At 44.0% G+C, this 17,126-nt stretch overlaps 1 protein-coding gene across 4 annotated transcripts in view; it reads left to right on the top strand.

The window, feature by feature from the left end:
* The window catches only part of TUB (TUB bipartite transcription factor), a 122,697-nt gene that overhangs the window by 46,782 nt on the left and 58,789 nt on the right, over positions 1-17,126 (top strand). The window contains exon 1 of one of the 4 annotated variants that reach the window (XM_083713331.1): positions 10,577-11,298. The exons of 2 other annotated variants lie outside the window; for them this stretch is intronic. In XM_083713331.1, coding sequence (XP_083569457.1) covers positions 11,261-11,298 — 38 coding nt within the window. In that variant the 5' untranslated portion in view covers positions 10,577-11,260. Of the gene's footprint in view, positions 1-10,576; positions 11,299-17,126 lie in introns of those variants that run through there. One more of the 4 variants, XM_083713328.1, reaches the window with a different exon arrangement.

Below are 17,126 nucleotides of genomic sequence, written 5' to 3'. Positions count from 1 at the left end.
AAGCTGAAAGTTTTTTTATTGTCACTGTGGTGTACCAAAAATCTTCTTTATTTCCCAATCCAAGGGCTCCCTTGGATCATCACAACCATGCAAAGTCCTAACTACACTCATACAAAGGTTCAATATTACTAAAACTGTTTCCCACTGGTTCATTTGTTTAAAACATTTTGTATATCAGCTTTCATCAAAATTGTATTTAGACCGGCCTTTTTTTCCTAGCTGGAACTCACTGGACTCAGTTCTGGTGCCTCTCAGGTGGGTGCTGTTGCTATTATAAGAGAATGAGGGTGGTGTTCATGATGAGTTCCAGCACCTCTTTTTCTAGAAAAATAGCACTGGATCCATACTTGCATTCAGCACTGTAGGAAAGAGCCGGGGGTTGGGGGAGTCAATTTATCTTTATTCCTCTTTCTCCTTGCAGCCCAATGTACCTCCCCCCAAAGCTGCTGGATAAAGTTGGGGTGGGCCCTGGAATAGCATGGCAGCTGGTGCTGGGGTCTGCAGAGGGAGGAGGGACTTGAGGAAAATCGCCTCCATGCCCCCTTCCACCATGAAGAAGCATGAGTCCGGATCCAACCCGATTAATTATTTTTAAAACAATCAAAGCACGTAATAAAAGCATTGATTAAACAGAGCTATGAGCATTGTAGTGCCAATGTGGTGCCTTCCAGATGCCTTGCAGAAGTGATTGGAAAACAACTCCAATCATCCCTGTCCATTGGTCATGCTCTTTAAGGCTCATGGGAGTTGTAGTCCCAACAACATATGAAGAATGCCACAATGGTACCCTTGTAATAGCTCTCCCCCCCCCCCTAGTCTATAAGAGAGCAGTGTGTCTCCCTAGGAAGGACATTCCATTTGCCAGATGCCACAGCCAAAAGGGTCCTCTAACTGGTTTTCACTCGAGAGAACAGAGAGAAGAGCCTCAGCTGATTATCTGAAAGTATGGATAGGATGATATGGGAAAGGAAAATCCTTCAGGTACCTAGGTCCCCAGCTATGTAGGCTTCAAAAGTAAATCTTAGCAGACTGAAATGTCTTCAGAAGTGGACAGGCTTTTTAAAGGCAGGCAATACACATAGAATCATAGAATCATAGAGTTGGAAGAGACCACAAGGGTCATTGAGTCCAACCCCCTGCCAAGCAGGAAACACCATCAGAGCACTCCTGACATATGGTTGTCAAGCCTCTGCTTAAAGACCTCCAAAGAAGGAGACTCCACCACACTCCTTGGCAGCAAATTCCACTGTCGAACAGCTCTTACTGTCAGGAAGTTCTTCCTAATGTTTAGGTGGAATCTTCTAAATAATTTGACACAGTCAAAATCCTGGCACATCAGCTGAAGCTTCCAGACCATCTTCAGAGGCAGCCCCACACAGAACACATTATACTAATCCAGTTAGGAAGTTACCAGGGCATGGTCTCATAATATGGTCTGAAGGCACATGAAGCCACTACCGTGCTGCAACTAAGCAGGCCTGGATTTGGTCAGCACATGAAGCCAGAGCTCTGGCAACTCTAACTAGCCCACACATCACAGTCCCCAGGCCAAGAAACAGTGCAATCCTTCTCATTCCCCACCGTGACCAATGTATCTTTCATTTCTTTTTTGTTAGGTACATGGACCTTTCTTTAAAAAAAAAAAAAAGAAAAAAGAAGGAAGGAAGGTGGGACATAAATTTGAAGCAATTGCAAATGTATAAATAGCATCAAGATGTGGAGAGCTGCCTTCTTTATGTGATAGATCCCAAGCCACTTACATATTTATTTAGATATCAGTGCCATGATTTCATTAAACTAGCTTCTGCAGGAAATGTAAAAGAAGGGAAATCTCAGGAAGATGAATGTTGCCAAGCTTTTCCACTGGATTTGATTACTTTGTTTCAGTTAAGTAATTCTAAAAGGCTGCTGAAAGTGTACAATATCCCTTTTTTATGTAAACAGATTGTTGTTAGTACTTCAACATGCAATATTTCAAGTGTAATGAGCCAAATCTGCTAAAGAGTGGATTTAACCATGAAATGGCTGCATTGTTTTCATTCTTCGAACAGCAAGTGTAGTGAAAGTATCATCATTCACACATTATTTTATAAGGCCAAGATACTGTAGATTTAAGCTGAAATGAAACCTCATTCCATTACATTGTGTACTACACAAACATTTCAAGCAGTGTACAGTGTGAATCCATTAAGACAACTGCTCATTAAACAAAAAATATAAACAGAAAAGTTAAAGATCTAAATTCTTAATATAACTCTTTTAAGAATTTGAAGGTATACGAAGGATTTGGTTCAATACCAGCCCTATCCTGCGCATTTTCCCAGAAGTAGGTGCCATTGAGCTCAGTGGAACTTAGAACACCCCTTTAGGATTGTAACCAGATTGTACATTTACTAGAGAGTAAACCTCATTGAACTCAGCTGAGCTTGCTTCAGAGTAAAGAAAATAAGCTTTCGCTATTTATTGACTAAAGTCTATATTTTGCCTGAAGTCAGAGCTAGCAAGGGGTGGGGCATGCAGAGGTTATTGCCGCAATGTAGCCAAGTACATAATCTAATTGAGCATTTTAAAATCTAATTGATTTTAATATTCTCATGGATGTTTCGGCTGGATTGAAACTGGTATTAACAACATATGTATATATTACTATTCATTAAAAAACCCGATTTGGTTTAGAGCAATAGTACATAAAACCACATAGAAAGAACCCTATAAAATGTTCTAATCAAAAATCAGCTAATAATGTTAATAATAATGTGCTGCTGAGATAGATAAGGCAATAGAAAGAAATGAAATGCTAGTATTTACCTGCCCTGTGGGAGGAGGAAATGAGGAATGGCCTGTAACTTAGAAGAGGGCCATGGATACTGAGTTCGTAGTACTGTGACCAGACTAATTGTAACTACCACACAGTACCTGGTGTCCCTGTAAAGACCAGGAGACAGTGCCTGCATGTCCAAGGGACCAAAGTCATTTACTGGGACCTTGATGGGGCCAAAATAACTCCTCTTTCCTGTAAATCCCTCTTTTCTAGTGTTCTCCCAAACTTTTTTTAGTGCAGTTTGAAAGCAGAAAATTTTTCCCCTGTCTTAGTAGTCCCCCAAGAAGGTCCTTACCAGTCCCCTTACAGGCACTGGAACAAAGAAGGATAGAGGCAAGGAGGGGGCCTAGTTAAAATGGAAGAAAAAAAATAGGCTGGTACTCATGCTCTGCAATGGGAACTATGTGTCTCGGAGCAAAGTGACATGGATCAGCCACTGGAAACACCCCCCTCCCAGCTGATCCAGTCCTTCCACCAAGGACTGAATATGTTGGGAACCCAAGCTATTGCTTAACCTTGTCCTTAGCATCCTTTATCAAAGTGATATTTTCAGAGATGGTCTAGGCTTGTACCTGAGTGATATTTCATGACAAAGACATGAGTGGAGAAGCTTTTGAGACATCCTGACATGATATAATTAACTGCCACGCCACACTTGAGAGCCCAGCCAAAGTGGTGTTTCCCTTTTTGTGTGATGATCTTGTGCTTTGGGAAGTTCAAAGAAGTTGAACCTGCAAGTGCTAAATAAATGCAAAAGGAAACCTACACATCCTAATTATTCATAGTTTATTAGCAAAGTGCTCTCACCCAGCTGAAAGGAGCCAGGCTTGTTATTTCCTCCAAACAGCCAAAGAATTCTTAATTAATTTATGTAGGTTGGAGATGACTGCTCTTTGGGAACCATTTCCCTCGAGAGGTTATAGATGTGGTTTTGCATGCAGTTTGGTACTGAATACTGGAATTAGCTATTTCAGGGGGGCATCACCCTGCTTGTGAGGGGCAGGTGCTGGATTGCCGTTAACACATGCACTAAGATGCTCTCGCTCTCCACCATCACAATTCTCAGTCACCATGGTTCAGAGAAAAGCCAAATCACACACATAGTCTTAGGGCAGGTATAATGTTCCAGCTGCACTGAACAGTAAGGTAAGCGGTGCAAGTTTGGGGACCAATAGCTGTAGGTGAAACTTCATCCTTTGAGGTGTCTCCTTACTCAAAAAGAAGCATTTAAAATAGTCTATCAGTATTGGGTGGAATCCAGTTTGTGCCCGTATACTTTTAATTCAGCACATGCCTGTTAATGGAAGGAGGGGGAGGATTATTATTTTTTTGTGGCTTATTCTTCCCCTGTGGTCTTTCCCACCTTGTTCTGGAGGGTTCCCCAACACTAGGGTTTCCAGATTTTTTTCAATGAATCCGGGGACACTTTTCAACTTCAATGGATTTTGTGAGAGGACTGATTTGTAAATCTGGGACTGTCCCTGGTAAACGGGGACGTTTGGTAACCTTACCCAACACCCTGGAGCTGATTTAGGAGGGGTCATTGGGAAATGCAGAGGGGAGGAAGAATTAGCAAAAAGGGGGGAGCCCTTCCTCCCCTTTCTTCCCTAGAAGCAGCATTTGGTGGATCAAAAGTTATTATAGAATTGCAAAAGCACCAACTGGATTCTACCTAAAGATTTGTTTCATTTTGTTAAGAAAAGTGCATCTGTACACCTCATTGTTTGTGGTTATGGAGACTACATGGAGAGGGGGAGGTGAAGATCAGAAAGGCAGCTAACCCAAAAAAATGCTTGGTACATGTAATTGTCTCATTTAACTTGCAGCAGTGGAGACTGAAGGGCTGGCAGCTCCAAAGATAAGATAGGTACACCACCGACCATCCTTTCAGTGCATTATTCAAGTACTGTACAATATTCAATAGCTTTAATACTTGCCTGCACAGACCATTTCTATCTAATGCAAAACAACAGTCAATGAACACTATACTAATGAGCCACCCTCCGTTTGTATAATAATAATAATAATAATAATAATAATAATAATAATAAGTGATAAGAAACTATGCTACTGTGCAAGCAAAACACGCTATGAGAAGCAGGCTGACAGATGCCCAATTCTTGTGCCTAAAATGAGATTAAATAGAAGACACACCTTAACTTTTGGTATGAATTCAACATAATGTAGCTTAACAGATGCAGGGCTCCGTGTCTGTGTCATACACACTTTGGAGTATTTTGGATTTGCTTCATGATCTCACTCTGCTTAAATGTGGGACTGAAATGGAAATAGGGGAAATAATTAGTGCACATGAGATGGGAATTTTAATTAGGTTGCTCATAAAGCCCCAATTAGCAGAGGACAGGTAAGTTGTATGGGAAATGCTCAAAGCCACAGTGATCAGAGGCTCTCGCAAGCCTTGGCAGATTAGTTGTGCACAATGACATTCATGCTGGCTGAAAAATAACAAAGAAAGCAAAAGGCTGCAGTAAGAGGGAATATGAATGAGAAACAAAAAACACTCTGCTTAACACTTTTGATTTTGGAGTATTAACAGATATTTATTGTCTGCCAGGGAGATTGCTGCGTTACAGGACTAGGCTATTTAATTTTTAATTAAAAGGAAATATATGTCAGCCTTTTATATTAAATCCTTTTAAAATTATTCTGACCGAAGAGACTATCTTCTGATGCTTTCTTGTTAGTTAGGCTCAATTGATAGATGGATTTTGTTTTTAACAAGTGCAGGGTTTGGTGCATGGGGGGGGGGGGAGAGAGGAGGTATTCATTGTATCAATCATGAAATCTGGACAGTTCACTTTTAATGTAGGAAATGCTAGAAGGCTTAGGCAACCAATTAGCATCCTAATTGAAGCAGCCCTTGATAAAAATGGTGTCAGGACTGCCGCTAGGTCCCAGCTCACAGAGGACCAACGCCCAGTGGATATTATATACAAAAGTCTTTATTGAAGTTTAGTTTCCATTTCCAAGCTCTGGGCGCGCAGGCCCACGTCTTAACGCTAGACCGGCTAAGTCCCCTCTGACTCACTGCTCCACCCACACCAGTTTAAGATTCTAGCCCGGCTCCACCTCTTGCGCTGCTCTTTCCTGCGTTGGGTCCTTCTGCCCTCTGGGGTTCCCTCCTTCCTGGACTCCTCTGACGCGGAGCCTCCTGAGTCTTGCCCCTCCCTCCGGCGGGCTTTAGGACCTGGCTCCCTTCCCGGGCTCCCCGCTGTGCCGCGCTCCTGTACATTTGAACTTGGCGCGCGCGCCCAGCCGGTGACTTTCCTTCTGACCGTTTCCCCGCTTCCTGATGTGGGTGTTGCCAAACCTGACTCCTCTCCTCCCTCTGGTGGTGAGGACACTGGTCCCGACTCCTGGGACTCCCCCTCCCCACTGCGCTCTGGTGGAGACGCTGGCCCTGATCTCCAGCTGCTGTTCAGAGACTCCCCGCTGGCCCGTCCCTCTTGAGGTTTCTCCCTTGGAATCTCCCTTGCTCTGGCCACCGGCGCTCCCTTCTGTGAGTCCTCCGATTCGCTAGAGAGGCTTGTGGAATAACTCTGGCCACTGTCACTGCCTGCGCCCCCCTCGTACTCCTCCTCCTCACTCTCCATTTGCTCCCCCTCCTGTGTCTCTCCTTCTGAACCCCTGACAAATGGTTTTCAAGAAGGGTTGGGAATTGGACCCTTAGCTATAAAATTGCTTTTGACCCATTTTTCAAAAGAGTGATTTAAAATAAGGCCAACTACCTGTGCGCTTGACCCTTGCCTGTCTTGACTGCTCAAAGTAGCATGAGGTGGTCTGGAACAACAGGTAAGCAGACTGACTGATATCTCCCTAGACAAATGCAAAATTCCAGAAAGCCTTAAGCAGGTTGATACTAGACCTTTATTGATGACTCCTTTAGAATAGTGGTTCCCAATTAGTTAAGTACTGCGGACCACCCCCCACCCCCGTTTTTCAAAAGCCAAGCCATGGACCCTCAATTTTTGAAAATTTTGATATTTCTATGGTAGTTATTATGTGAATGCTGCACGGAGCCCCGGGGATCTGCAGACCACCAATTCGGAACCACTGCTTTAGGAAACAAACCACACTTCACCTGCTGCTCATTCTTTTTGTATCTTTAAAGTATATTAGGCTTGGTTGTTCTTTGTTTTTAAGATGAAACCTTTTGTTTTTTTAAAAAAACATTATATTACTGTGTGTACGCCACTGGTGGTACATGCACATGCCCATTTGATTGAATCCCAAAGTAGTCTGTTGCTGCTAAATAAATGTTATTTGTTTAGCTATTTGTTTATTTAAGCGGTGTCTAAAAAAGGAAGGAAGAAAAAGAAACAATGAACACCCCCCCAGGCATACTCAAATTATTTGTTGTGGAAAAATTAACAAGAATGCTAAGCTAGAAAAGCCTGAGTGAGGGGGGGGGGGGGAGAAAAGGGTTTTCAACATATTCTAAAAGCCCACAATTGCAAGAGCCTGGCATAATTCAAGATAGAGAACTGGTGCAGCAACACTGAAGGCCCTGTTGCAGGCAAAAATTTGTGGCAGGCCAGAAATATATGAGTTGTGATGTGGATGCTTATGTTTTAGCTGTTCATTTACTACATCCTTTGTCTTTGCTCTGCTTTTCATGAGATTATTCTGTCCAGGTGGGAATGATTTTCTTCTATTTGTAACAAGAGTTTGGTGCTCTAATGTGCTGGACTGCAGTTGAGAAAACGACACAAAAATGTAAAGAACTGCCTGCATAGTTACCAGCAATCCTGTAGGCAGTGAATTACACATACTTCCTGAATTTGTCAATCGTTGATGTTGATAGTTACTCCAAGCAATGTGAGAATCAAATCAATGACAAATTAACAAGTCTGTGGTTCTGTTATCTGAAGTGAGTATTGTACATTGTTGCACAAAGACATTGTTATTGTGGTGCAGGTCAGGGAGAATTAAATACAACCCAACTTTCTGGGGAGAGGCTATGGAAAACCCACAAAGAGTATCACCAGGCTAGTATGCGATGAATCTGAAAGAAAATGATACAAGGGCAGACACATTTAATTGTGTCTACATTGACGTTTGTAGTAACACTATAAGCTCTTAAGACCAAGATGATAAAGCCTGGTCTCTTTCTAAACTTCCAGATTACAGCCCTGCAACTACTATTTCCTTCTGAATGCTAGGCTGTGGCAGACAGAAATAAAATTCTGTGTTGCATTGTCTGTCTTAACCTTGCCCTATTCTGAGAATTATTTGAGGTACCGTGGTACCTCGGGTTATATACGCTTCAGGTTACATACGCTTCAGGTTGAAGACTCTGCTAACCCAGAAATAGTATCTCGGGTTAAGAACTTTGCTTCAGGATGAGAACAGAAATTGTGCTCCGGCGGCATGGCAGTAGTGGTAGGCCCCATTAGCTAAAGTGGTACTTCAGGTTAAGAACAGTTTCAGATTAAGAACAGACCCCAGGACGAATTAAGTTCTTAACCTGAGGTACCACTGTATTTAAAATCAGAAGACCATAGGATCCATGATGGTATCAGTGGGATGTGAAAGTGCCTTAAAATTTAACAGATTGCTTGAAGAATTTGTTTGCAAACATGAAATAAAATCTCTCCCTCTCTCTGAACTTTTTGGGCCATTTGAATTGGTGCAAGTGTTTGCATTGTTTTAATACTGGGAGAGTGTTTTATGTACAAAAGGAACAGTAGCACGCAGCCAGGATGAGTGGCTTTTTCTGGCAGCAGAGTTTGTTGTACTGGAGGGACAAGAATCAAAAGTGTTCACAGAACAAAGTGCTAGTCGATAGTGGGAGAGAGAGAGAAGACTGGTAGTACCTCTTACAAGCATTTCTGGTATGGTAACTATTTAAGTCTGCCTTTTAATCCTCATTACCATCTTCTCTTCTTACCCTTTCTGTTATTTGGCTGCATTTGGATTCACCGCCATTCCATTTGCACAACAGAACTTCCCCTTTGCCTCCTACAGTGTTGCGTATTTCTGTGTTTTTATATCATAAACTGCCCTGTGATCCTCAGATAGTAAAAATAGAAATATCCTCAAAATCTGCTCCAGAGGATGAGTCCCACTACATGAACAGAATGCTGCTCACACAGCAATGTCCAGGTTGTAGCTGCTAAACATGCAGCCATGCCTGTTTTTTCTGACGTTAACTGTAAGAACACCCGTGCTGGATAAGTGTGAAAGGAATACAGTATTAGAAAAAGGCACAGAAGCACTAGCATTATAAATAGGAAAATTAACACAATATTTTCTAAGTCTGAATGCGTTCTTAATGGGGTTGCAAATGTTTTCCCCTTGAAGCAATTAACATGGAAATGAGCAATAAACGTCCACTAGATTTCTGAAAACGGCTTTGACATGTTGTGAAAGCTCAAAACTAATGTAGAGATTAACAGGAGAAGCAGAACAAACTGTCACGTGAAGGCAGCCATAGTTGATTGGGAACAATCCCCAAAGATCTGACTTTTTGAGATAAGGAAAGGGAGAGAGGGGGAAAGTACTGGAAAGCATGGGAGAACATTCCTTTTGACACATCACCATCTAACCTCCCCACAAACAAATCAGAATGGATACTCATGAAGCAGCCCATGCCTGCTCTTACTCTGAACGAATCTGGATGAATGTTCACCAAGGAAAGGGTCACACCTCAGCGCTACAGCATGCAGAAGGTCCCTGGCATCTCCAGGTAGAGACAGGAGAGACCATTCCAGACCCTCCAAGTGTCCCTATTATGCAGGGACGATGACCCTGATTTAAAGAAGCCATCCCGATTTCTGATTTGATCCCAGAATGTCCTGCTTTTCCTTGATATGTCCCTGTTTTCCTTGGAGAAATGTTAGAGGGTGTGGAGTTATCCGACCCCCGAGCTGTCTGAAGGCAATCCTGTAAAGGGAAGTTTCTTAAATGTTTAATGTTGTATGGTGTTTTTATAAATGGTGGAGACTGCCCAGAGTGGCTGGGGCAGCTCAGTAAGGTGTGTGGGGTATAAAGATGCTCGGGTTGCGAACGTGATCTGTGCGGAAGGCATGTTTGCAACCCACAGCATTTGCAACCCACAGCACCGTGTCTGCGCACGCGCGGGTTGTGATTTGGCACTTCTGTGCATGCGCAAAGTATGATTTAGCGCTTCTGTGCATGTGTGAGCACCAAAACCTGGAAGTAACCCGTTCCGGTACTTCCGGGTTTGGCACGGTGCGCAACCTGAGAACGTTCAACTTGAAGCGTCTGTAACCCAGGGTATGACTCTAGTAGAATGATCATTAAGGAATGGGACGTCGCTATTTTCATCAGAGAAATGTTGGAGGGTAATGCTGTTCCTGCGTCTGAAACCCTGGAAATCCACTGCCTGCCAGTGAGGACAATCCTGAGCTAGATGGACAGATGGCCTGACTCGGTAGAAGCCAGATTCCTACGTCGTCCTGTGGCGCCTCAAAGATGAACGCGTTATTGGTTGTGGTGTGTTTGTTTATTTACATAGCTGTCAACTGTTCCCTTTTCTTGCGAGGAATCCTATTCAGAATAAGGGAAACGTTGACAGCCATGGTTTATTTATCTACAGTATTTATTTTCGAGGGGCCTCCTTCAGCTCAGGAGAGCATTGTGAATCCGGAAAACGCCACAACTTCTTTATCCCTTGGCCTCCGCCTCGCGCGCGCCCTTTCCAAGCCCCCCCCCCCCCCGGCTTCTAAGATGCGCGCGCCTACACTGGCCTCGGAACCCTCCTGGCGACAGGGCGCGCAAGACCCCTTCAGGGCCACGCCGACGGCCGAGGCGGGGAACTCCGGGGGCCGGAGGGAGGGCGCTGACGATTGGCCGGCGCGAGGGCGAAGAAAGGAGGGAGGGAGGCGTTTTGGAGGCGGCCGGCCCGGCTGCCGCCGCGTCCAGGGAACATGCAATGCAGTGCAGTGTAGCGCAGTGGCCGCGCCTGGGCGCTGCTGGGGCAAGGCGGGCGTCTCTTTTCGGCTCTGTGTACAAACGCGCGGGCTGACCCTGATTGGCTGAAGGAAGGCAACAACGGCCGGGACGCGGGCTCGGGGGTCGCCAGAGTCGCCGCGGCTTCTCCCGTCTCCTGCTCCTTCTCGCGTGTCTCTCGTGAGCGACTCGCCGGCCAGCCGCTGCTGAAAGGGACTGTGGCAAGGGGCGCCTTCCGCTCCCTCAGCCGCCGCCGCCGCTGCCGCTGCTCGCGACCCTCGCGCGGAAAATGCTGCCTCCGCTCTTCGGAGCCCCGCTTGGATAATTCCTCCCCATGTACTTGACCTCGCCGCCGCCGCCGCCGCCGCTCCTTAGGCCGGGTAAAGGATGCTGCCCTGGCCGGTGGGGGGCTGTGACCAGGGGATCCGCGCCCGCCCGCTCGCCTCCCGTCCCGGCCCTGGGGACTGCTGCCCCTGCCTCGGCTGCTAGCTCCTTCGGCGAGCGATGACTTCGAAGCACCAGGCGGACTGGATCCCTTACAGGTAGGGCGCCAGGGCGGGGGCTCTGCTGCGGGCGCCCCCTTCACCAAAGTGGGCAGGAGAGGGGAAGGAGGTCCAGCAGGGGAGCAGCCCCGTCTGCAGCAAAGTTGTGGCCCTTAAAAGAAAATAAAAGAAGGAAATTGAAGGGTGCTCTGCCTTGCTTACACGCGCCAGGTTAGCCCACGATCATTTTGGGGAGGGGAGGATGGCAGATCGTGTTGTTTAGGGAGGTTGCTATGAAGGAAGCGCCTCATTGTAGGATAACAGGCTTCCTGGATGAATGAAAGACGCGCACAGCCATTCTGTTTTACAATCTTGGTATTTTGCAGGCATGAGCGCTGTCCTTGTGAAATCTCTTCCTTTGAAACCATGAGATCCAGATAGGCAAAACTATGTCGAAGGCAATTGTTCACCCCCTTCTTGGATTAGGGGGTGTGCTAATAAAACTTCTTTTTAAGACCAAAACAGGAGATGAGCTGCATTGCTGTCTTTGTATGATAGCAACACTGATTTTTCTTTTTAGTAGTGTTTTAGGTTTATGCTAAGTAACTCAAATTCTAGGGTGGGCAAGGGCATTCCTTCCTCTATTCTTCTGTTGCCCTGGTTTCTCTCAAGTTATTAACAGGAGTGACTTATGTACTGGGGTAGAGTGATATCTAAGACTTATCCATTGAAATCTGCATCCAATCTTTATGTTTTGTCCTGGTCTTCAAATTTAGCTGGGCGTTTTAAGGACATATTTATAAATTTTAAACTGTTGCAATATTCCCAACAGCTGTGAAAAATGCTTTTTATTTTTCATAACTCTTCAGTATGAAATCTTCTTTGTTTTGGTACACGTGGAACACTTACAGCTATAAAGGCAGCCTTGACTTTAATGCAAAATCCTTCTTCATCATTGCCAGCTCCTGTTTTGTACCTGGAGTTCACTTCTGCTCCGTTAAGAGCGCCTTCTTGGCGAGATTTCACTAGAGGCTCGTTCTTACTCTTAAATCACTTCCATGTGCAATTGCATGAAACCTGTATGTACTTTCACAAGTGATGAATGCTTTCATGCCATGTGTATCATTGGCAGTAAGCCACTGCAATTTCACATGGGTTACATGACATTACCTATTATATGGAAGTGATCTCTGTTCACTGCAGAGTGGAACTAGCTTCCAAGTACAGTGGTACCTCAGGTTACAGACACTTCATGTTACAGACTCCGCTAACCCAGAAATAGTACCTTGGGTTAAGAACTTTGCTTCAGGATGAGAACAGAAATTGTGCTCTAGCAGCGCGGCAGCAGTGGGAGGCCCCATTAGCTAAAGTGGTACCTCGGGTTAAGAACAGTTTCAGGTTAAGAACGGACCTCCAAAACGAATTAAGTTCTTAACCCAAGGTACCACTGTATAGGGCAAAGAACAAGGAACTTAGCTGTCCACGCAGGGCATTTTGTCTTGTATGAAGCAGTCCTTACTGGATGAATAGAAGCACATCATGAACCTATTAAATAAAAAGGTGAAGTTGGAGAAGGAATTGGGGAAATTTTGCTGAGAGATAGGCAGCCAGAGTTTTACATGTTTGCTTGATTTTGTTTTTAAAGTCTGTTTTTGCAACTTCGGTGCATAAATTGATTGGGGGAGGGGATAGTGCGGTAGTTTCTTGCATAAGGCATCTCAAATATTTCTCCTCCCCTTCCTCTTGCCCTCCTCTTGTCTATCCATTTCCCCTTACAGAATACACACAGCGTGGACTGTGCAGCAGCTTGGCAGTCAGTGTTCGCTGCTCTCCCATATTCTCCTGCTGCCGCTCTTGCTGCCATGGAGAAGAGCAGGGATCGCCATGGCAGCACCAGCTGCTGTTGCCTGTCATTGGCTCTTTGGTTGCCATAAGCTACCAAAGCCTCTTTCTGGGGAAGTTTGTGCGTCAAACTGTGGGGGGCATTGCCTGTCACTCTGGGCTAGATCCCCTGTTCCTCTTGCTTGCTAATGAAGCAGGGAAAGTAATGGGGCTTTAGGGGAGCTGTAGACAAGGAACAGAGTGGCAAGGGCTTGAAGATCTTTGTTTGTGCCGGGAATCCAGTAGCAGTTTAAAGTTGATAAAAGTTGAGAGTACAGTTTTGATGGACACAGGATTATGTTGGTAGCTTAGTTTAGAAGGTTAAGTTTATATTTGCTTCATTGCAGCATTGCATTTGATTTCCTGTGAAGTGGGATTTCTAGGTTTGTCTGAACACTTTGGTTATAGGAGGGACATACAGCGTTTGTAAACCTCTGTAATATTTTTAATGACTTTGTGGCAGGGGTCAGCAAACTTTTTCAGCAGGGGGCCTGTCCACTGTCCCTCAGACCTTATGGGGGGCCGGACTATATTTTGAAAAAAATAATAATGAACAAATTCCTATGCCCCACAAATAACCCAGAGATGCATTTTAAATAAAAGCACACATTCTACTCATGTAAAAACACGCTGATTCCTGGACTGTCCACGGGCCAGATTTAGAAGGCGATTGGGCCGGATCCGGCCCCCAGGCTTTTGTTTGCCTACTCATGCTTTGTGGCTTATAAATAAAATGGTATTTTGTCTCTCTTTTTTGTAATGAAAGAAAATTTGTAATTACATAACTCCTTGGGTCGTTGATGTTCGTTTTTAAAACACATACTTGCCAGATGTGTCATGTGGCCATAGTTCTTATGTACTGCTCTGCATGTTCTGATAAGTTTTCAATTGGACTGCTGTAATGCACTATTTGTGGGGCTGCCCATGAAGGCAGTATAGAAACTTCATTTGGTCCAGAATACAATGGTCAGGTTGGTGATTGGTAATAGCTGATAGGAGCATTGTCCCACCAATGCTGCAGAAGTTCCACTGGTTGCCAGTTTATTTTAAGGTTAATGTCTGACTTCTGGATCTTATATAGTTCCGTACAGCCTGGGTCAAGGATTCTCCTCTCATGCTCACACTGAGGCCTAATAATCATAGAATCATGGAATTGTAGAGTTGGAAGGGACATCCGGGATTATCTACTCTAAGCACCTGCAGTGCAGGAATATTTCGCCTAATGTACGGCTTGAACCCATGACCCTGAGATTGAGTCTCATGCTCTGCCAACTGATCAATCTTTGCTGCAGGCATCGCCTCCTTCAGAGGCTTGATTGTCTTCCACAATCAATAGTCAGTTCTCTGCTGCCACCCTTAAGCTATGAAATGTTTAATGTAAGGCTGCAAATCACTACCCACTTACCTATGCATAAGTCCCACTGAACTTAATTTTGCTTACCTTTGTGCAATCATATCTATAGGGCTGCATGGCACAGCTTTCCTTCCTAAACAGCTTTCCCTTTCCAAATGTGGTTTAGACTACGCTCCCTGCTGTTCAGATAATGCTGTTAATTTATTATGTATTTTTCCCCTTGGGTTTTTTAAAATGGTGTTGCCATTTATTTGTTATTAAAATTGTTTTTTGCTATGGGAACTCATCAGAGCTGAAGAGCAGATTACAAAGCAACAAAGCCTGCAATCCAGTACACACACTTGAAAGTTAGTCCTACTGAACTCAGTCAAGCTTACTTCTAAGCTTTGTATGAATAGGCTTGCAATATGAAAACACATTTTTTGCACCGATGGCAGGAAAACATACTGAAAATTAAAATTGTCCTGAGGGTAACTTGTGTGCATTTCTCCATTTTTCTTTGCTATACTAGGTCTTGTGTGTTTCGTTTAATTTTTTTAATTAAAAAAACACATTAATGATATGCATGTTAAATTGTGGGCTGAATCATAACTTTTCTGAACATGCTTTGTATTTCAATAAAACGTTTCTGTTTGCACAGCAACTTAGAGAAAGTATTTCCCCTCAAGTACTGCACAATTTTATGGGAAACCTTACAGCCATTTTAGGGTTTCTCTCCCACAGGGAGAGGATGAACTTTAAATGCACGACAGACAAATTGGTTCACAGCATGTAGTAAAAATAAGCAGGGGGTGGCGAAAGCAAAGATTGTAACATGCTATTTGTTGTTGCTTTTTGTAAAAAAGGAACTGCATGTTGAGCTAACATACAACACCCAGGGCATGGGCTGAAGGTGCAGGATGGAACAGCCTTGCTGAAGTGAATGAGGTTTGGGTCGGTGCTTGGAAAGGAAACTCTCTCTGTATGCCACCTTGAGCTCCCTGGGGGAAAAGCAGAATGTAAACAAACATTCCTGTTAACTGGTAGTTGAAAAGTTGTTACAGAATGTCTAAGAATGCAACACCACCACTGACTCTTGGAAAGCATTTTTGTGTGTGTGCAGATCAGGCAGAGAACAAAGAACTCCAATTGCTTTCTCTCTGTCCTTCTAAAGATTTGCCGAAAGATAAGCAGTTGTGGTGGGAATAACAGCTATGCCATCACTCAGGCAACCTATCAACTGATGCCAAGGTTTTGCAGGGGGCTTTGTAATATTGTGCAAGGGAGGCAGTGCTTCATCTTCATTTCCCTGTGAAAAGTAATCCTTTTGTCTTCTCTGCGCTGTGCACATCAAAGAAATGGAGCCTTAAATGAATGTTCTTATTATTTGCTTCTCTTTGATCTCTGTCACTGTCTCTCCCTTTTAAAATGCACATACCTTACAGCATAGTAGCCTGCAGTGACTTAAAACTAACACAATGGGTTCATCTGAGTGCTTATTTTATGTTATTGTACTCTCAGTACCGAACTCCCTTCACCAATGAAACGTTGACTTTCTTTTTCCATTCCAGTGGATGAAAGGCTGAATTATAGCGGATGCAAACTGTTTATAGGTTTTGATGATTAAGTGGTATATAAATCCTGTTAAATATATATACATATATTTAAAAACGGTTGATGCCTTTAGATGGCTGTGATGAAAAGAAATGCACAGCCAGGGATGGAGTAGGGTAGTTGAGGTCCATGAAGAGCATCTTCTTCCCTCTCTGTGCCTTACCGGAAGTGGCGTTTGAAACTGGGTAATTTCAAAAGTGGTCCAAGATTTGCCATTGGGGTCTGCTGCTCAAAGAAAATCAGTTTCCATTCCCAAGCTTCGCAGGTGTGCCTAAATGAGGTTCTTTAACTCTAAACCAACATATGCGCTGCAGTAAGTACTGAAAATTCAGGATGTGTCCCTGGAAGCTCTGTCTTCTGAAATACTTCCTCTGTTAAAAGCCTGCACTGATCGATTAGTGTTGTGGGTGGGCAGGTAACCCACCTGGATAACACTCCCTCAATATATATGGTCTGTGGTGAATGGATGGTTTCTCTAAGACAATTTAGTCCCCAAAATAAGTGCTCTGCAGCTGAGCCTTAATACTACGTTAGAATTCCTGCTTGCACGGCAGGAATTACTTCATTTAACAGCTCTTCAAAGTGTCTGTTGACCGCTTTTTACTGCTTCTGTGATGTATATTGATACTCATAATCAGGTCTTCGGAAGCTTAAGACACTAGCACAAGCTCATTGTAGAGGTTGGCATTCTCTGGAGTTTGCACATTAGCTTTGTTTTGACAGCGCATCAAACATGCCTTGAATGAAGCAGCATGGTTGCAGTGCTGACTGTGCAGAACTCCTGCTACAAGAGCACTGAAGAGATAATTCCCTCTGTGGTATCATCATGTCTCAGTAGATCTGGTGCATTTGATTATTTGTTCACATATGGGAAATGGTTTGCACTGTTGAAAATTAGGCTTATATAAAAGTCGTTGCTGGTGGCAGCTAAGAGCAGAAACGTAAAGTGTCATCCTCTGTGTGCGCACAGTATGGGGAAAATAACATGATTGCCTCTCTAAATTTTCAGCAAGGCCTATATACCGTATTTTTCCTTCTATAACACGCAGATTTTTTCTTC

The sequence above is a fragment of the Podarcis gaigeae genome, assembly GCF_964106915.1.
Source record: "Podarcis gaigeae genome assembly, chromosome: 1".
Lineage (NCBI taxonomy): Eukaryota > Metazoa > Chordata > Lepidosauria > Squamata > Lacertidae > Podarcis > Podarcis gaigeae.
This window is presented reverse-complemented; position numbering and strand designations above follow the sequence as displayed.